General features: G+C 38.4%; 1 protein-coding gene across 2 annotated transcripts in view; it reads right to left on the bottom strand.

Moving 5' to 3' along the window:
- The window catches only part of WASF3 (WASP family member 3), a 183,226-nt gene that overhangs the window by 22,735 nt on the left and 137,772 nt on the right, over nt 1–22,719 (bottom strand). For both annotated transcript variants that reach the window (XM_036744465.1, XM_036744464.1), the window contains exon 4: nt 606–740. In XM_036744465.1, coding sequence (XP_036600360.1) covers nt 606–740 — 135 coding nt within the window. The remainder of the gene's footprint in view (nt 1–605; nt 741–22,719) is intronic.

The raw sequence follows: 22,719 nt of genomic DNA, 5'->3' as shown, positions 1-22,719 counted from the left end.
CCCTAAATGACCAAAACACTCACCCAAAAACACTTACAAGAATTAATGGCAAAATAGGAATCAGCAGGAAGCCTTCAGTTTGCTGTACCATAATGCACATAATTTTCTCTCAATCTTGCTGTCATTCTTCTCAAAAGTACACCTACTGCCCCTACTGCTGAAGTGACTAGATAATTTGGACAAGTATTCAGGTGTAACAGTATTTGAGGCTATTACTTATAGTATAAAGAAGGATTTCGGGATGAAATGGGTGATACGTATAAGCTCTCATACTAACAAAAACCCTTTAAAGGAGAAATTTTTCATTTAGTGAGAATTTTTTAAAAATTGGGCATGTGGATGAGATATAGGTAAGACAAATAGATATATACACACATATACACATATATGTATGTATTTATATGTATATACACATATCTTTTTTTCTAACTCTTTTCCTAATTAACCCAATGTTATACATTTCTTTTCTTATCAGAATGTCCTAGGAAAAGACAAAATGAACGATCAACTTACTACCCTAAGGAAAAGCTGTAATTGTGCTGTAATTAATTACTACCGTCTTGTCAGCATCACTTCTGGCTCACTGCTTTCATGCAATTACCTACCCTCTTCCACTGTTGAATCCAGCTGGGTAACTTTGACAGCGAGGCGATCAATTCTGTCTTGAAGAGAATTTGCTCTGATGTAAAAGTTGTTGGCCTCATTAAACAACTCACCAAATATGTCTTCAGCATGTTTGCCTATAAGAAGAAAATGGATGGGGAAAGCCATCTGTTGAAGATCTGCTGAAGCAACCTTCACATGTTTTCACCAGTGCCATACTACTGTCAACACATTATATATTTTTTTGAAAAGAACTTCAAAAATGTTTTATTCAAGGCCTTCCAAGAGTCTCTAAAAATGTATCTGGAATATTCAAATATATGTGAAAGGGACCTAGAGTTGTAATGTTTTAAAATACTTTAGAGATACCTTAGGATTTGCATTTTATTGTCTTATGAATTATGATTTAGGTCTAATTCCCTGAAATTTAAATCTTTTTTCCACTTTACTATTATCAAACATGTTTTAAGCTAGAGACCATTGGGCACTAGCCCACAGCAGAATGTTTAGTAACTGAAATGATGTAGAGAGCTCTCAGGAATTAATCTTTCCTTTAGTTCCAATATTACCAAGTTTTCATATGTCGCCTATATGAAAAAGTTGGAGAAACAGCAAGCCCTCTGCCCACAAAAGTTGTAACACTATAGATTTCCCTAATATTCAACCTTAATATACATTTAAAAATATTTTGTTATTTCACAATATCACAAATATTGAGGTTTTCTCCACATATATTTTTTACCTTTCAAATATTTAACATATCTCCCAAAATCGTTTTCCAAATTCAGTCTTCAACATTTCCTCATAACCATCCTTTTTGAGAGGGGGAGGAATACTAACTTTGCCCTCAGTATTTACATCCAATATTCATATTAAACAAAGAGAAGCTTGCTGTTTTGTGATGTAATAACTTCATATAGCAATAACACCGCACTTCTGTACATAGCTTTGCCTTTAAAAAAAAATTACATACATTATCTCACTAGAGACTCACAGCAGCCCTGTGGAATAAAAGCCTCCATAGCCCTGTAAAGTAAAAGGGATGAGGATAAAGACTGCATCTATGATTTAACTGAAGTGAAAAGCAGGAGAGATATTAATTCTCATTTTGAAGATAAAGAAACTGAGGGAAGCTGCAAAGTCACATGACTAGTCACTTGAACCGAAGTCATTTGATTTCTAATCCATGTACTTTTTCAACTAAACATGGCATTTATATTTCCCCTTGGATTATCATTTTAAAAATTCAGTTCTAATCTGCTGGATTCTAATAACTCCCAGCTTTAACTCAAAATTTCTACTTTGAATTCTCTTTTGAATATGTTTTTCTCCAGAAATCTCATTTCTTTTTTAAAGCACACAACACCTCCATGTTCTTTTGTAGACACAACTCCAACTTAACAATTAATTAATGAGGCATTAAATAAGGCAGGGTGCCAAGTCTAACTTCCTTTCTAGGATTCCCATCACCCCCCACTTCCCAAAGAGAAATACCTTCGTATCTGTCATTCACTCTGTGTGCAACTTATTGATCCAGGACAGGGAAACACAAAAGTACTCAATTATCACAGAACATTAGGAATTGGTAAATTCCTATTACATTAACTAAAAGGACTGAAAATGTTAAATACTTAATAGGAAGACTAGAACTGGGATATTACTGATGTAGGGAACTCCTAGATAAGAAAATTCCCTTGACCAATGATAGTCAGCACCATGTCAGCTTCTGCTAGAGGGAACTAGATAGTATGGTAAATAGCATTGGGACTGGAGTCAGGAAGACCCAAGTTTAAAGCCTACTTCAGGAACTTAATAACTATGTAACCCTGGGCTAGTCATTTAACTTCTATTTGCCTCAGTTTCCCCTTTTCTAGAAATAGAATAATTATACCACCTACATCCCTGTTGTGAAGATAAAATGAGACAATACTCTTGTAAAGCGCTTACCACAGTGTCTGGCACATAGGATGCACTTAATAGATGCTTATGTCCTTCCTATCTACCTATAATCTCAGGGCAGGAGTTGTTAAACTTTTATTATGTCATGGATGCCTTTGGCGGACTGGTGAGACCTGGGTACCCCTTCTCAGAACATTTTCAAATGCAGGACATAAAATATATAAGAGTACAGAGAAACCAAATATGTTGAAACATAGCACATATATTATGTATGTGTGTATGTATTTGTTTTGTGTAAATATAGAGGAGAAAGGGAAGAGAATAAGCATTTATATGGCACCTACTATGTGCTAGGCACTGTAATAAGTGCTTTACAATTATCATCTCACTTGATCCTCACAACAACCCTAGGAAGTGGGTACTATTATTTCTCTCATTTTATCATGAAAAAAATTGAGGCAAACAGAGGTTAAATGATATGCCCAAGGTCACACAGATGGTAAGGGTCTAAGGCTGGTTTTAAACTCAGGCTTTTCTGCCTCCAGGTCTAATGCTCTCCTCACTTTACCATCAGCTGCCCTCTAAGAACATTTGCAAAATTCTAAAAGGATGAGTAACTTGTCCAGGCAGTATGTGTCAGAATAAGGACATGAACTCAAATCTTCCTGGCTCCAAGGCCAAAGGATAACTCTCCATGATGCCTCTTATTATATACTTTGTTGTTGTTCAGTCCTTTTTTTTAAGTCATGTCAGACTCTTCACACCCCTACTTGGGATTTTCTTGGCAAAGACACTGGAGTGATTTACCATTTCCTTCTCCAGCTCATTTTACAGATGAGGAACTGAGACAAACAAGGTGAAGTGACTTTCCCGTGATTACATAGCTAATGAGTGTCTGAGGCTGGATTTGAACTCAGGAAGATGAGTTTTCCTGACTTCACACCCTGCACTCTTACCACTGCACACCTAGTGGCTCACATTAAGTAAGGAGGATTTTGTTATCCTTTTTAGAGTTTTGTTTCTCAGGATCCATGGCCATGGGAATGTCTAGTTTCCAGGTGCTAGATAATAATTCTCATGATCATGGTTCAAAACAGTTTCCACACTTGCACAATGAGATATGAGGGTGACATAATGTGATTTTTATTATGCTTGTATTGAATGACAATATTGCTAAAGTTAACCTATGAGGCTAATGCTGGCAATATATCTTCTTTGTCCGTTGCAAGTACAAGTGGGCACTGGTCAGTGAGTGGGAAATCCATAAGGGAATATGATAGTGTAATGCTGTATGTGCCTTGAAAGGCCTCCATCAGGGCTTGGAGGGAATCTGTGTTTGCCTCTACCGGACTCCTTTGAGGCTTAGGGGATTCCATAGCAGTTGTAGCTCCTACACCAACCAGCCCCTGCTAGAAGGGTGATAAGGGAATGCTAATGCTGTAGGAGTTGGTGCTCCCATTATCAGCACCCCTGTTGAGAAGACTAGACTAGAATAAAATAAGATTATTAATCCCTCTGAATCTGTCCTTCCTGTCTGACCAGATCAAGAGTGAACCTGTTAGAGGCTGGAGTCCAAAAACTCCAGTGCTTCCCGAGTGTTATTTGTGAAACAATATTTAACTACTTAAATTTTGCTTCTCTAAGAATCTGAGCTGAACAAATGTGGCTCACTGATGTCCTTGGAAAAGAACATCTACTTGAGAGAAGGCCCTTCCAAGCAAGATCGCTTCCTGAAATTCATGCATAGTCCAGGAACCATGTAAACACTCAGCAACAAACAAACAAACATTAAAACACTACTCTGTTTCAATGAACAGATTTTTTTTCTTTAAAAACACCATCTGCAAGCAAAATCTTTTATATTCAAGTGTGATTTGCTTAAATATGCTTATTTTCTACATAAAAGTGCTGAGAAAAATTCATATGCAAAGTCTCTATGCAAATGATATGAAGACTTTCATGTGCATATTTTAAAAACAAGTAAACTGAGACCCAAGGCAGCATTCTCACCCAAACCACAAGTCTGCCAATATCAATGAACAAGCATGAGGAGGATTTGGGACATTTTGGAGGAAGGTTGCAGAGCAAGGAGGGTTCATAAGAAATTGTCTTCATATTGGTTCATTTGCCACAGAACCTGAAGTGTGACTTAGCCAGTCTCAAAGAATGATTCTTCCTCCAAATTGGTCTGTACCCAGAATGGATAATTAAAACAATGCATCTGAGGCTCCAAGTGGAAAGTAACTTGAAGACTATTAGATTGAGTCTCTAGAAGCCTGTGTCTGATAGTGTTTCTTTCTAGGAGGATGTAGCCAAGAATTCAGTGAAACATGGGAAGACCATATGTTCTGATGCAGAGTGAGGTGAGCAGAACCAGGAAGCAATCTGCATTATGTCTAAAAAAAACCCATATATGGAAAGAATAAAACAAAGTTGTACACTATGTAATTTGAATGATTCAATTTGGCCTCTGATAAGAATTTAAAAAAAATATGCCTCCCCCTTTCCCTAGAAAGCATGAGGGACCATGGGTATGGGACATGACAAATGCTGTCAGACATAGTATGGTGGTGGGTTTTAGTGAGTTATCTTTTTCTTTTAAAATTTTTATTAAAAAAATAGAAGGCTCACTGAGTAGGGGATAGATATATTCAGAAACCATTTTTAAAACAAAATGCAACAACAATAAAGAGCAATAACAAAACTAAAACATTGAGGGAATTAAAAAAAAAGAAGGAAAAAGAGAGAAAAGCAATTTGTACTCCCAGATTTTAAATTCTATGAGGTCAGTCCTGCAATTTAGGAAGATCATTTTGGTAACTGAGTAGAGGAGTGGCATGGGGGAGAGACTTGTGATAGGGAGACCAATAGCAGGCTATTTGCAATACTCCAGGTGTGAGGTGAAGAGGGCCTGCACCATAGGAGCAGCAGGAGAGAAGGAGGCATATTCAAGAGATGCTATGGAGGTAAAATTGACAGGCTTGGCAACAGACTGGACATGGTAGTGAAAGAGGCATGAGGAGTCAAGGATGACACCTCGGTTCTGAGCCTGGGTGACTGAGAGGATCACCTTTGATAGAAATAGGGAAGTTAGGGAGAGGTACAGGTTGGGAAAAAGGTAATGAGTTCAATTTGGAAGAGTTAAAAGACTTCCAGTCCTGCAGCAGTTCTCCTTCCTGCAGTTACTCCTGGGCCTGGCATTGGTCCCTTTATTCTTCTGGGGGAGGTGCGAGAGAAAAGCCCAGGAAGCAGCGGGGAATTTGTGGTGTCCTTGCAATGGGTACTGGGGAGAGAGGACAGAAGACTGAGAGGGAAATGACTGTCAGCTTGCCTGCCAAGAAGGGCACTGGTAGCTGATCTTCTAAGTCAGAGAAGCCCATGTTGGATGCACCAGGGGAAGGAGAGAAGCAGAGGCAAGTAATGGCTGCATGCAAGCAACAATGTGGTGCTACTCTCCTCATTTTAGAATTTTCTTCCTCTATTCCAATGAATCATCTTGTATACCCCACTTTGGAGACCGCTGCTCTAAGAGGAAAGTGAGCTCCACAGATTAATGCCCTCCTCTCTTATATCTCAATGTTTGAAGAGACCTAGTCTCTCTACAAGCAATTTGTTGGATTGGTCAGGGATGTCCCAAGATTTGGTTTTATAACATCTACAGTTGTCAGTAGTACCTTGTGCTGGAGATCAACTATTAACTTACTGAAAGAGTAAGTTTTGTTTATTTGGTGTGGGGTATGGTCAACTAGAATGACCAGGAGGCATACAATATAGATCAAGTTCCTGATATCACCATCAAAGTGCCATATATTTTAACATGTCTGGTGCTACAACCTGGGGACCCTAGTGGCTGAGAAACTCAGTTCATTAGAGTCCCACAGCAATGACAGCATGACAAAACTCAGAATCCCTATTTTAGCTCTTTATAGCTAACTAGGGATTAACAAACACCATCTGGCTATTCATGTGGATGGTGGCCCAGAGACAGGCAATGTCACTCAAAAAATCTCAAATAGGGTAGGGCAATCAGGGTTTTTCTGTCCTGAAGCACCAAACTTAGAGGGTACAAAGAACATACTTTTTCATACTGCTACTACCATGAGCTTTATACTCCAAGTACATTCTACTTTACCTGGCCCGAGTGAAAAAGGCAGCCTTAACTCAGGGGGTATCTCCTGTTCACACTAAAGCTAAGAGAGTTTAAGGCATATTGCTAGTAAGTGTCTAAGGCTGGATTCCAAGTAGAATCTTCCTAACTCCAAATACAATCCTCCTATCTACTGTGCCAACTAGCTGCCCATCTATTAACAGGTTACATTTACACAAACCTGAATTTACCAGGTATGACTAGTCAAAAAAACAAAACAAAAAACCAAAAACACTAGAGACTAGATGTTGCAAAAGACAAGGGCAATTTGTTCATGTTTCAATGGCACTGGCCTGGTCTAGCTTTACTGACACCTTTTTATGGTTCATTATCTATATGGTTGTTGCTGTTGTTTAGTTCTTTTCAGTTATGTTTGACTCTGTGTCACACTATTTGGGGTTTTCTTGGCAAACATACTGGAGAGGTTTGCCATTTCCTTCCCCAGCTCATTTTTTACACATGAGGAAACTGAGGCAAACAGCATTTAAGTGACTCACCCAGCCAGGGTCACACAGATAATAACTGTCTATGGCCAGATTTGAACTCAAGAAGAGGAGGCTTCCTGACTCCAGTCCCAACATTTTATACACTGTGTCACCTAGCTACTCCCATCATCTATATGGACATTATGGTAATAAGTATGCCATTAAGTATGCCCAAAAGTAAGGATTCCACTATGGCTCGAGAGGAAGATTAGGTGTTAATGACAGAATATCTGTCATTACCCTAGAGCGTCACAACATAATACAGTCTGCACACATAGGCAAAAATGCATATTTTTAAGAAATGAAATGATTGAAATTTTCAACAACATTTTATTTAACTGGAATATTAACAAGTAACATCTTCAACTTCAAATAACATCATATGATTTCATATTCATATTCCAAGAGTGAATGTTCTAATATTGACAGCAATGTGGAGTTACTGAGTTATTACATCGAGTTCATGTGAATCTTTCAAAGCACATCAACCTTTGCATCACAAATGATGGAAATCATATTGAAGATGTTATTAGTTAATATTCCAGTTAAATAAAATGTTGTTGAAAATTTCAATCATTTCATTTCTTGAAAATATGCATTTTTGTCTATGTGTCCAGACTGTAGGAATACCCTGTACATTTCTAGGAGACCTTCCTGTGGAACCATGTCACAGAAAAAACAGGACATAAGATAGTTCTTCAGGCACTTCAATCATATCCTACCATGGGTATTTTTTTCCCAGGCCCACCTCCACTGAATTCAGCACAATAACTGGCTATAATGGAGAGTCAAGTATATTTTCAATGTTCCTCAGTCGACTTCAAACAGTCAAGCTTTTTTAGCATCAATTTATCAATGACTATCTTAGGGTGTTCTGTGATGTCTTGTGGCTGGTGAGTGAGAAAATATCACCAACATACTAGAAATATACTCATATTGCCTCACCACACATCTAGATAAAATGGGTAGAAAAAAAATGGACTAATTGGGTCATTTATTCAAATGACCACAGAGTCTTATTTCAAAAGAAATCAGGCCTTAAAGAAGATAGGCTCCAAAAAACAAAGAATTTAAACCAAATTGAAATAAAGACACACAGCACTTAAAATGCACCACTGGCCACTAATGCTTGCTATCACCCTCGCATTGCCTTTGTTATTTGTGAAGAGTGAGAGAGGAGTGAAAGTTTAAAAGACCTTTAATACTTTACAAGCTGGAAGGCATGTGGGTATAGGAGTGTGTGGGTGTTTTTAAAGCCTTTCATTGAAGCTATATTTTTTTTATCCCTTGCTCCCTTTCAGAATAGTGGACATTTTTTTTAAATGGATGAAAGAAAAACCATAACACATTCAAGCACTCTGCCATGAGATTGTGAATTTCTGTAAGAATTAGACTTTAGAAAGATGACATTTAGTATCATAATAGAAACCCAAAAGATAATCAATACATAGCTGATGAGAATGGCAGTGATGAAGAAACAATCTATATATGCTGTTATACTGATATGCTTTTCAAGGCAGTATAATTTATGCAGAAGTTCTCACCATCCAGATCTACTGATGATACTGAATATTTGCATAGATTTGATAAAGCCAGAGGTTGTCGTCTGTATTTCTACTGTCTTAGAAATATGGCCAAATATAATTAGCATGTGCTCCTTGCGCTTGTTACTACAAAAATCCACCTGGGAAAAAAGGGAGAGAAAGCATCTAATTCCCCAACTTACTTGTGTTCTGCAAAAGTTTCATGGTGCTTTGCTTTGATTCCATATCAAATGAGCAAATGAAAGTGAGCCAGAGCTGGCAACAGCACCTCTTTGTAATGTTCGCCCTCTCACACTTGTCTCCAAAGTATTTTATTCCAAATCCCACTACTTACTAGATTTCCATCTTCCATTACTCTAATTGAGAGTTCTGCTCCAATGTCACATTAAGGCATGGAGGTCACCTAGGTTCTCAAAGGCTGTAGCAACAGTTTAAGTTCTGACAAATCCAACACCAAGCCTGAGTGGTTTCAAGTATTGCTCAGCAATGAATTTTATGTCTTTTTTCTGAGAAACAGCCTACTTAAACTACAAAAAGCCTGTGGTCAGGTTAACCATGGGAATGGTGGTGTTTTTCTGCCACAACAACTCACGTAGACTGTCAAATCTGTGCAAATATTCAGTATCATCAATAGATCTATATGGCGAGAATTTCTGCACAAATTATACTGCCTTGAAAAGTATATCAATTTAACAGCATTTGGAGATTATTTCTTCATCACTGTCACCCTCATCAAATATTTACTGATTATTTTTTGGGTTCCTAGTAAGATACTAAATGTTGTCATCTTTCTAAAGTCCAAGGGTGGAGAGGTCATACAATCTGTGTCAGTAGAAGTAGTACCCATGCTAATGAATTATCACAACTTCTTGAGGAACTGTTCTAATCATCTTTGATTTCCCTCCCTTTGGCTCTTCATTATATATTCAAAGTTGAAAGAAAGGAACTTGAAGATATAACGTTTCCATGAACTCTTGACTTCTGCATGATTTCCAACAACTCTTGTCCATGTACACAGCTACAGTTCATCTACTTGCTGATCTTAACAATATCCTTCACGCTCTTTGGATCAATTTTCTTTGTACCCTTTTTGCAAGATCTTTCCTTATGGCCACTTTTTCCCATCTATCCAAAAGCGAATATTCACTGTATACTTTCAAAATAACCTTTAAAACTTTTAGGTGAGGCAATATACTTACCATAACTAATAAAACCACTCAGAATTCTAGCTCTTGTTAGATGTAGTTAGCAGCATTTATACTCAGAGTACAAAGTCCTTAAGGACAGTATTTTTGTGATCACTTTTGCACCCAGCTAGAGAAGTGCCTTGCCCGTATATGTATGGATTTTTTTAAAGATAGACAGATACACAGACAGATAGATATGCCAAATACCAGTGGAGACTTTTAAAAATCTGTAAAGAGTAGTTTTTCAACTACTGCATTTATTGTTGATTTATCCTAATAAATAAAAGGGAAAAGAGAGTTCTTACAGTTAATAAAAAAAATTGCTAATAGGGGAGAGGAGGGACTGCAAGATAAAATATAATGGAAAATCATTCAATTGATGCAGGAGGAAAAAGAATATGGATAGAACAAACAGGTGATATGATGCTCTGATTTAGTCCTGGTGTAATTTTTCACACAAGTACCATTGTTTCCATCGTATCTAGTGTACGAAGGGGCCTAAGCACTCTTCTTTTAGTATTGACTGGCATTCAGAAGACCCAAAATCTAATCTTGGTTCTACTAGTAACTAGGTAACCCTGGAGAAGTCACCTGAGTTCTCTGGGCTGAAAGGTACTCATCTATAAAAGAAGAGGATTAGATTAAAATGTTACTATAACTCCATCTGACAGATGGTAAAGAAAGCATAAAGAAAATCAAGCATGAAAAATGATAAGAATCATGATATAAAATGGTATAATTTACCATTTTAATTCCATTATTTGAAATCACATGCTAGGAAATGATAAGGAAATCATGAGTGTTACACCTATAAGCCAAAAGAAAACAATAGTTAACTTTAGTCCCTCAAATTGACAGGAAGTATCCGCGAATAGAAATGGAGAGATGGAGCATGATAAATATAACAATTCTAATGTATGGCATTGCTTTGTCTTATATTGAGATTTTATCTCTATGAAGTAATCTTTTCAAATAAGTTTTTCTTTATCGACATAACTATTCATGATTCAAATTAACTCCTTACCCTGTGAAATTCTCTCTATATGCCTGTAATTAAAAGCTGTTAGGTTATTTTTGTTACAAGTTCCTAAACTTAATTCTAATGCTCAAGGTGTTTCTCACTGTAAAAATTATGATTCCAAAATATAATTCCAAAGCAGGAAATAATCTTTTTAACAAAAGCAAAATGCATTGGTATTGCATTTCATCCTCAAGATCTAAACTGTAACAGTTTCCTTGGCTCTTCCGGGGCTAGAAGAAGGGTAGAGAGGGAAATCTAGAAATTAAAATTTTATACAGCAATGTAACAAGTATACAGGACAAGCTTAATATAAGGAGACCAGATAATTTGTCTCTTTTATGTAATAGTTTCTATTTTCTCCTGGCACTAATTTCTACTTGGCTGTGAAGATTATTTTCATGTTCTAATGAAGTCAGGGCATAATGTTTTTTAAACCAGAAATCAGACCCTTGGTTTCCAATCATTCTTTTGTGAGCAAAGGTCAGCAACAACCACTCTGGTTCTTTGTCTCTCTTCCCTTAGGATTTCTAATCTGGAAGATCCAGAACAAGCCCTCCTACTTTCTAAATAGGTCTTCATCATTCAATACCTTAGAAAAAAGTAAGACTCATCATGTGGCTGGAACTACCTGCTGCCTGATGGACTAAAGAAGCAGAGATGGCCAATATGAGAATTTGTTTTGCTTAACTTAATATTTCTTACAAGGGTTTTGTTTTTCTGTGTATGTGGCAGGGGAAAATGGAGGGCAGGGTGTGAAAAGGAAGAGAAAATAAATGTTTTTTAATTGAAAAAAGTTACATTTTAAAATGTTAAATGTTGGGTAGACAATCTTTCACCTGCTATAAAGTCAAGGTTGAGATATTCTAATCAAACCTTTCTGTCAGTACTCATTGGTAAAAGCTGTGTAAGCTTGCCCTGTGATATCTCAAGGAAGAGAAATCAATTGTAAACACCCCTTCCCCAATTCCCAGAAGAAATGAGGTTCTAACCCAGAGGGGTAGTACTGTTTATTTATAGCCTCTGCTCCTGGGGGAGGCAGAGGCAGATGCTGGTGTATCTTATCACTCGAGCTCACAGTCCTGTGCTAAAAGAAGATAAAAGCCAATCAGATGTCTGAACTAAATCTGGCACTATCATGGTGAGCTCCCAGGGGCAGAGGACCTCCAGATTCCCCCAAAAGGCACAAAACAGCCTAGAACGGATACAGTAGGTTAAAAATCCTATACTTATCAGTACTGGGATTCAGGTTGTGAATGGGCACTCTACTTCCAGCCTACGCATGATAGTATCAAAACAAGCAAACAAATAAGCAGGCAAACAAACAAACAAACAAGCAAAAGGGAGGTTCTCCTTTGGGTTTAGGAAGGTTGGGAGTTTATTTAGGTCTGACATAGTTCTAACTCACTGAACAATGACCCCAAAGAGTTAAGACCAATTCAGTCTCTACTCAGGCAGCATGGAAAGAGCACAGGAGACACTTGGGTTCGAATCCCACCTCTGACAAATACAAGTTGTATTATTATGAGCAAGTCACTTAGTCTTTCTAAGCTTCAATATCCTTTTCTGTAAAAGAGGAGATAATGAGACCAGAAGTAAGGAAGGGAACATTTATTAGATGGCAACTGTGTGCCGGGCTCTGTGCCAATCATTTACACATATTATCTCATTTAATCCTCACAGCAACCCTGGGGGTAGCTGTTGTTATTATTGTTATTATTTTACAGTTGAGGAAACTGAGGCAAACAAGGGGTAGTGACTTGCCCAGGGTCACATGGCCAATAAATGTATTAGCCTGGATTTGAATTCAGGTCTTCCTAACTCTAGGCTTAGCATTCTGTCCACTGTACCACCTAACTTACCTTAACTCATGGGGCTGTGGTGAGGATTGGAATTATTCATATATATACATATATATAATACATATGTATGTATATATATAAATCTTGTGGAAAATGTCAGTTATTGTTCTATTATTAGGAAAATCACTAATGACAGATTCATGTAATACCCAAAGGTATAAGAAGGACATTTTAAAAACATTTTTAATCTGAAAAATTTAAAAATAAAATTTGTTCAGTCTTAAAAGTTACATAGCATAGCACAGGGAGAAAGTCCTGGATATAGAGTCATAACATGAAAGCAAATCCCCCCCAGATACATGATATTAGGCAAGTCATGCAATGCTCCCTGGCACTCACTGCCCATATCACCTCTGAAGTCCCTGCCAGCTCTAGACCTATGATTCTTAAGATCTTTGTGTTGAAGGTTCTCCACTAACCCTCTTTTGATTTACAAAATCAACTCACATTCCATTAAGGTCTACAAAAAATCAGCAATACTATGATGTTCTCTCATCCTTATATTGTTTTGCTGTTTGTTGAAACTGGGCACGTCTGTCCTCACATCCATGAGGGTGCTGGCTCTGAGTAGGTAGGCATCAGATTGGTTTATTCTATGTAGAACATCACAGAGGACTCTGTGGATTTCTACTATAGAAATACTACATGTGATCAATAAATGGCTTTTCCAATCCATTATCAAACATTATCATTTTTAACTTCACACTCTTCACATACATCTCCTTCTTTCCATTTACTCAGCCACCATCCTGATTCAGATACTCATCAAGCACCTCTTGCCTGAACTATTACAGCAGCTTCCTCATTGGTCTACTTTCAGTTAGGTGGCACATTGGATAGAGTAATAGAACTATAGTCAAGATAGTCCTGAGTTCAAATCTGACCCCAGGCATTTACTAGCTATGTGACCTTGAGTAGGTCACTTAACCTCTGCCTCAGTTTTCTTATTTGTAAAATCATAATAAGCACCTCTCTCCCAAGGTGGTTATGAAGATAAAATAGGATATTTGTAAAAACATCCAGTACACCTGAACATGCTATATAAATGCTAGCTATTGTTTTCATTACCAGTTTCTTCCCTGTCTAATCCTGCACAAGGCTACCAAAATACTCTTCCTAAATCACAAATCTGACAAGATTACTTCCCTGTTCAAGGATCTTGAATGACTCTCTATTAACTCTAGGATAAACATCACCCCTCAGCTGGACATTCAAAACTGTTCGATCTGGGTCCAATCTTAAGTCTTTTCAGACTTATTTCACACTGTTCTGCTTGACACATTCTATATTCTAGCCAAATTGACCTACTCACTATTCTCCAAACTCAGCATTTTATCTCCCTTGTCTCCATTCTTTTCTATAAGCTATTCTTCCCATGTTTGAAATGCAATAGAGCTTCACCTCAAGGATAAGCTAGGAGGCTACCACTTATTGTAAACCTTTCTTGATCTCGTCACTTACTGGTATTCTCACTTTCCTCAAATTATTCTCTATTTATTGACTGTAAGCAACTTGAGGTCAGGGGCATTGCCCCTCCTTCTTACCCACAAGCTGCTGCTGCTGACTGGGTACACTATAAATTCATGTTATCTAATTAGCACCAAGCTTTCACTGCAGGAGAGAAATGCCTTTATTTCTCCCTAATTAGCTCTCTATCTTAATACCCACAAAAGCTATTCCAAACCTCCTCATATCTCCTCAAATCTAATACCTCCCACTGCCCTACTTGCTCAGCTGTTGACCTCATCTCTTATTTAATGAGAAAATTGAGGCTACTCAAGTCTCCCTTTTCTGCATCTCAAAACTCAACTTCATCCTCCACTTTCTATCCTTTTCCCCCAATCTTTGGTGAGGTAACATTATCCATGACAAGGCCAATCATATATACATGTATGCTTGATCCTAGTCCTTCCCATCTTCTCCAGCAAATATCCCCTTTAATCTTCTTCCTTCTCTTGAATCTTCAGCCTTTCCCTTTCTACTGGTTCCTTCCCTACTCCTTTCAAACATACACAAATCTCCACATCCTTTAACTGTCTATAACTCTGCTCTCTTTTTCAGTCAAACTCCTAGGGAAAAAAAGTCTACACTTTTCTTCCTCAACCCTTTACATCTAGATTTAGTCTCATTCCTTAAGTGAAACTGATCTCTCCAAAGTTACCAATGATCTCTTAACTTCCAAAGCCGCTGGTCTTTTATCAATCCTCATCCCAAGCAGAGACCTAACTGATGCATATGACAATGATCCCCATCCTCTCTTAATACTCTCTCCTCTCTAGGTTTTCAAGACACTACTCCTTCCTGGCTCTCTCAAGCAAAGGCATCTGATCACTCTATCTCGGACTCCTTTGTTGGCCCATTATCCATCTCATATTCTCTAGCCATGGGTGTTTCCCAATGCTTTGTCTTTAGTCCTCTTCCATTCTCTCTACGATTTCCTTCTTGTTGAGGTCAGCAGCTCCCAGGAAGTTATCATCTCCATACAAATGACTCCCAGATTTAGATATCCAGCCCCAACCTCCCCCCTGAACTTTATAGTCTCACATTGCCAACTACCTATTGAATATTTTAAACTGGATATCATTAGTGGCATCTCAAATTCAGCAAGTCCAAAACAACACATTATTCCCCCTTGTTCCTCCCTGCCAAAAAAACCCCTAGTTTCTTCCAAACTCCCCTATTTCTGCCAATAGCACCACTGTTCTTCTACATCTCCTAGGTTCATAATCTTGGTGTTACTCTCAACTTCTCACTCTGCCTCACAGCACATGTCTACTTAGTTGTTCAATCTTGCCATTTCAACTACATAGCATCTCATGCATCCAATCCTTTCTCCCTACTCACCAGCCACTGTTGGGTCATGCCCTCATCACCTCTTAGGTAAATATTGCAAAGGCCTCTTTATGGGTTTTTCTGCCTCATGTCTCTCCCTCCTCAAATATATCCTCCACACAGTTGCCAAAATGATTTTCCTTAAGCACAGGTCACTCTCCTCAAGAAACTCTAGTAGGCTACCTATTGCCTATAGGCCCAAATATAAACTCTTCTGATCAGCTTTTATAATCCTTTACACCCTGGCCCCAATCTTCTCTGCAACCTCATTAAACATTACTACTCCATTTCCTGCACTCTGATATCCAGGCAAAATGGCTTTCTTCTGTTTCTCACACACAATAATCTATCTTCTATGTCCATTCATGGGCACTGTCCATTTCCCATGCCTGGAATGCACTCCCTCCTCACCTATACTTTATAGAGTCCTTCTCTTCCTTCAAGACTCAACTCAAACACCACCTTCTCCACAAAACCTTTCTAGATATCACCACATGCAAGTGCTCTCCCTACCTTGTACCTATGTACTTTGTATTTATTTTCACATACTCTCTTAATGCTTAATCTGCACCTAGGTATATATGTACTTCTCATCTCTCCTGCGAGAATAAAGCTCCTTGAGAATAAAGACTGTTTCATTCTTTGTGTCTATATCCCAAGCACCAAGCACAATGCCTCAAACCTGGTAGGTACTTAATAAATGCCTGTGGCTTGATTCATTTTTGTCTATTTTGAGCACAGCAGACTACCTTGCTTGGAGGGGGGTTTGTGGAATTGAACTGAATCATGAATTTCCCATTACCAAAACTTCCACTGAAAATATCTTGGACATCTCTAATTGCAACTATTCCAGAGAATGAACCCAGATTCCAGAAGCAATCTGTATATAAAAACCAAACAACGTTTTTTTTAAAGAATTGATGTCTAAGGTTATATTCTATAAACAAATGATTAGGAATTGTTATTGGGAAAACAAATCAATGACTCAGGCTGTGATGATGACTGTGATGCATTTTTTTAAACCACCCACTAGATAAATAAAAGCACTTGAGTGTTCAAAGAGAGGAAGATTTTTTCATGCTTGAGGCTACCAGTATGTGAAATTCCATGGAGGATTTTCAACTTATTAAAGAGTTTCTGAAAACTTAACTGTGAAAACCTGTCACCCAAGATGCAATATAAACCACTTAAACTGAAAAGGAGTGGGTTGAAGTGAGAATGCAAAATGAGGGTACAAATGTAAAAGTTAGAAAAATAAATCAACTTGAAAATCTTTTAAGAAAAAGGCAGCAGAATTTACATTTTTGCCTTACGCTTCAAAAAAGCAATGTTCTTTTGGGCTTAAATTTAAAGTTGAGAATTCAAACAACAGAAGGGACTTCTCTCTTTCCTTATGTTTGGCTGTTATACAAATCTCTGTGTACATATTATATATAAGCAGAGTGCATATAGGGTGTACACACACACACACACACACACACACACACACACACACCAATTTGTTTTCCTCAAATAGAGGCTCCCTGCAAATGGCCAGATGGGCCTTACTCAAGTTCAGAGACCTATTTGGAAATATTTAAAACTAAACACATTCTCTACCTGTCAAATCACTTTGAAGGAGTGCTACATAACAAGAATCCAAAATGAAGGAAGAGATAATCTATTCTTCCCTGGCCAGATGACATCTAGAGCATTATGTTCAGCTGTGAACGCCACTTTTGAGGAAGGGCATTAACAAATGGGTGTATGCAGAGAGGAAGAGAACATAAAAGGCTTCAGAGAGGATAGAAATCCATGCCCTAAGAGGAGACTGAAAGAACTGAGAGAAAAGAAGGTGTAGCAGGAAAAGACTGAAATAATATAACTGCTATTATTATTGTAATAACTGGCATTCATATAACACTTTAAGATTTGTAAAGCATTTTGCTAATATGATCTCATTTTATCCTCACAACAACCCTAGGAGGCAGGTGCTATCATTATCCCCCCATCAGTGACTTGCCCAGAGTCACACTCCAAGTAAGTGTTTGAGGCTGGATTTGAACTATTGCAGGTCTGATATCTTCAAATAGCTCAAGGGTTGTCATGTTGAAAAGGGATTGATTAATCTTATCCTACTTAATCTCAAAAGGCAGGATTGTCCATTAGAATGTGAGTTTCTTAAGGGTAGGGACTTGTGGTTCTGCTTTTTTTTGCCTGGTATATAAGAAGCATTTAATGAATGCTCAATGACTAACTGACTAAGAATTGGGGCCAAAAGGCAGAAGTTGCAAAGAAAGTATAATATCCAAAAGGACTTCCTAATAATTTTTGTTCAGTCATTTTTAGTCATATTCGACTCTTTATGACCCCATTTTGGGATTTTCTTGGCAAAGATACTGTAGTGATTTGCCATTTCCCTTTCCAGCTCTTTTTTACATATGAGGAAACTGAGGCAAACAGGATTAAGTGACTTGCCCAGGGTCACAGAAGTAGTAAGTATCTGAGGTCAGATTTGAACTCATGAGGATGAGTCCTTCCTGCCTCCAGGCTCAGTGCTCTATCACACTATCACTCTATCACACAACCTAGCTGCCTAAAAATGCAATGGACTATCTCTGATGATGTTGAGTTCCCTATTACCGGAGGCCTTCAAGGGAAGGCTAGATAATACCTGTCAGGATGTTCTATTGGGGGTCCATCCTTCAAGCAAGTGTTGGATTAAATGACCTCTAAGGGCCCATTTACTTCCAAGATTTTGTCATTATAATAAAGATGCCCCCTTATCTCTGAATGAGATAAACAGAATCAGCAAATTCTTGCTCCTGTGAGAGCTATGCTGTTTTTTAAAGGAAAAGTCAGTCTCTCAAGGATAAAACTCTAATAGCGTTCATCTTTTTTCTTCTGTTTATCTCCAGTTAGAGTTGGATATGTTCACTTAATTTTTTATATCTTTGCTCAGTTGACAAACCATTTTTAAAAACCTCAGTAGGATTTTAATTTAATTTTCCTCTACTTAAAAATTATTTTTGAACCTATATTTTGAACATTCATGTCGATAGGTGTTTTCAAGATCAAATTTCATTTTTTAAGCCTTGACTAAAGAGGTAGAAACAGTCAATTCTGAAAATAGGTCAGTTTTTTTTTGCACGTAGGCTTAATACATGGCATTACAGATGAAAAGTCAGTAACCAGCAGTACATTTCACACTTTATGTAACAGACCAGTTCTCTGGCTTGCAGATAAGGTTGCTACTTACACAATCACAAAATCCCCAGCCTGTTAGAGCCAGAAGAAATCCTGGAGATTACCTAATCCTCATTTTGCACGTGAAGAAATTAATGTTACAAAGTCAATCAGTGAGTGACAATAAAATCATCCTCATCAGAAATCCAATGTTCTTCCCAGAAAACTACAGACCTTCCTCCCACCCTCTGTCCCAGGTATAAATGTTTGTCTAATATCTCTTCTCTAAGTAAATGAACACCACCTAATAAGAGCCGACACTCACATAGCACTTTACATTTTACAAAGCTCTTTTATAGAGGGCATTTCATTTGATCCTTACAACAACCCTGTGAGGTAGGTGTCATTATTATGTCTATTTATAGAAGAAGAAACTGAGGCTGAGGTTACATGAATTTCCCAGGGTCACACAGCTAGTTAAGTGTCTGAAGCAAGATTCAAATTCAGGTCTTCCTGACTCTAAGTCCAGAGTTCTCTACCCACTACACTCCTGGATCTTTCAATATCACATATAATAACTGGGCAAAGATCTGAATTAGTATATTAAAGAATCATAGGGTCAGAAGGAACTTCAAAATCCATCTGGTTTAGTCTTATACTTGAACAAGAATCTCTTCTTCAATATATTCCACAAGTGGCCAGCCGAGCTTGATGGAGGGCTTCTAGTGAGGGGGAGTCACTACCTCCCAAAGTGGCCCATTCTATTTTTGGATAGCTCTGATTGTTAGGAAATTTTTACCACATGAAGTCTGAATATGCCCCTCTGCATCCTTCACCCATTGTTTCTAAATCTGCCTACCAGGATCAAGCAGAACAAATTGAACCCCTGTTACACATTCAACATTTTCAGTTGTATCTGACTCTTTAGAACCCCATTTGGGGTTTTCTTGACAGAGATACTTGCCATTTCCTTCTCAAGATCATTTTACCAATGAGGAAACTGAGGCAAACAGGGTTAGGTGATTTGCCCAGGGTCACGAAGCTAGTAAGTGTCTGAGGCCAGATCTGAACTCTGGAAGATGAGTCTTCCTGACTCCAGGCCTGGCACTCTATTCATTGTGCCACCTTGCTGTCCTCTATGACTACACATGACAACCCTTCAAATACTTGAAGATAACTATCATGATGCCTTGAAGACTCCTTTTCTTCAGGCTAAACACTGCTAAGTCCTTAAATTAATCCACATATGGCATATTTTGAGGTTGCCCCAATCTGGATGCTCATCAGCTCCTTATTATTATTATCAATTTCCTACCTGGTGATGATGCCCAGAACTGGACCCTACTCCAAATATCCAACCAGGACAAAGTAGATTCCTCTATACATTCAGTGTAGCCTAAGAAAGCATTAGCCTTCTTCAGCTGCCATGTCATACTATTGACTCAAATTGAGTTTGAAATCCACTAACGCCTCTAATTTTTTTTTCATATGAACTATCTACAAACATGCCCATGTCTCTCTTCCATCCTCAAAAAACTCCAGCTTGATTTGCCCATCCCTACTATCTGTCATCCAATATCTCTCCTCCCTTTGTAACTGAGGTCTTTGAGAAGGTCATCTTCAACAGATGCTGCTGCTTCCTCTCCTTTCTGCAGTCTGGCTTCTGCCTTTCTTTAAATGAAACCGTTCTCTCTAAAGTTACCAATGGTCTCTCTTTAAAAAATGGGGGGAGGAGGGTGGCGCAGAATCAAAGTTAAATGACTTGCCCAGGGTCACACAGCTCGGAAGTGTCTGAGGCCACATTTGAACTCAGGGCTGCACCACCTAGTTGCCCCTCAATGGTCTCTTAATTGCCAAATTTAAGGATCTTTTCTAAATTCTTATCCTTCTCAACTGCTCTGTAGTCTTTAACAATGTTGGCTGTCCGCTTCTCCTTGATACACTCTTCTCTCCAAGTTTTCCTGTCTCTACTTTCTCTTCATTCTCCTCCTACCTATCTGACCACTTCTCAGTCTCCTTTGCTAGATTTTCATCCAAGTCACCCATTACAACGGGTGTCCCCCAAAGGCTCTATCCTGAGTCCTCTTCTCTTCTCCCTCTACTATGTCACTTGTTGATCTCATCAGCTCCCATAGATTAAATGATGATCACTCTCAAATCTACTTATCCAGCCCTAACCTCTATGCTCACCTCCAAACTTGTACCTACAATTGCCTATTGAACATCTAAAACTGGATGTCTTGTAGACATTTAAATTTAACACATCTAAACATAAACTCATTATCTTTCCCCAAAAAAACGCTCCCCTCATCCTAATTTCCTTTTAACTATAGAGGATACCACCATCCTCTCAGTCACTCAGGCTCATAACTTAAGTAGCATCCTAAACTGATTCTTTACTTTCTCTCACCGCCCATATTAAATCTATTGACAAGGTCTGTCAATTTTTCCTTCCTAAAATCTCTCACATACACCCCTTTTTCTCCTCTGACACTGTCACAATCCTGGTGCAGGTCCCTATCCCTTTATACCTGGACTGGTCTGCCTGCCACAGGCCTTTTCCCACTCTAGTCCATCCTTCACTCAGCTGTCAAAATGATCTTACTAAAGCACAGGCCTGACCACATCACCTCCATTCCCTTTTCCCACAATAAGTTGCGTTATTTCCCTATCATCTCCAGGATCCTCTGGCATTCAAAGCCCATCATATCCTGGTACCCCCAGCACACACCTCTCCAGTCTTCTTACACTTTAAATCTCCTCCCAACCTCCCCTCCTCCCCAACACCAAATACTTGTGAAGCTACTATCTTTGCTCTTCCTCAAACACGACACTCCATCTATTGACTCCAGGCATTTTCGCTGGCTGCTCCCATGTCTGGAATGCTCTCCCTGTCCTTCAAATCCCAGATAAAATTCAACTTTCAACTGGAAGCCCTGCCCAATCCTCCATTTTAATGCCTTTCTTCTATCGCTTATCTCCAATTTATCATGAATATAGCTTTTTCCATACACAGTTGTTTGCCTGTTGTCTCCCCCATTCGATTGTGAACTCCTTGAGAGTATGAATTGTTTTTCTGCCTTTCTTTGTATTTCCAGCTTTTAACCCAGTGGCTGACACATAGTAGGTACCTAATAAACGTTTAATAACTGACTGTCTAAACATCTCTGCTATCCCATCTGTGAAGCCAATTTTTTAAACCCTTACTAAATATCATCCTACTCAAATCCCTATGTCAGTCTTGTCTGCTGAGAACTTATAAATCTGAACTCCAGAATACAAAGTGTTGGCTATCCCTCCCAGTCACTGTCATCTACAAATTTGACACACATACGAAGCATATCTTCAAACCAGTCGTTCTACAAAGGTTAATCAGCAGAGGGCCAAAGACAGATGAACGCTGCCTACCACCAGAGCTGTCTCCAAACCATCTGCTGCATTCCATGTCTTTTTGTCATACTAATAATACTGACAGAACGTTGACATCGAAAAGATTGGCCTTTGCATCTGACAATAGTTTGGAGTCATGACAAAAGTTTTGCAATTTCCCAAAGGCAATGAAGCCCACTCTTCTCCTTCTGTTTAATTACAGGTCCAAGTTGACAAGTTTATTTGTATTGTCTAGTCAGATAAATATAGTGATGGAAAATTTGTATAGGTGACCCATCCAACTGGGAAATAAACATTCTTACTACTGTGCCTCTTCCACTTGGACTCTGTCCTGGACCTCCTTCACCACAGTGGCAAAAACCTCAGCAAGCACGTCTCCTTGTCTCGTGGTTCATGTGGTGTTTATGATTCCGGTTTATTGAAGAAAGTTCTCTTTTGTATGATATATTTCAAGGAATTTGTATGATTTTGATACATGGGTAAGAGATACCTTGCTGGGAGAGAGTGTTTCACTGTGCTGAGTGAGATTCTTATAATCCACAAACAAGCATAGAAGGATTCTGTATTCTCTCCTCTTTTTAGTCAGC

Source organism: Trichosurus vulpecula, chromosome 2 (genome assembly GCF_011100635.1).
Source record: "Trichosurus vulpecula isolate mTriVul1 chromosome 2, mTriVul1.pri, whole genome shotgun sequence".
In the NCBI taxonomy this organism is placed as follows: domain Eukaryota; kingdom Metazoa; phylum Chordata; class Mammalia; order Diprotodontia; family Phalangeridae; genus Trichosurus; species Trichosurus vulpecula.
The sequence above is the reverse complement of the archived record's forward strand: the minus strand, read 5'-3'. Positions and strand labels throughout refer to the sequence as shown.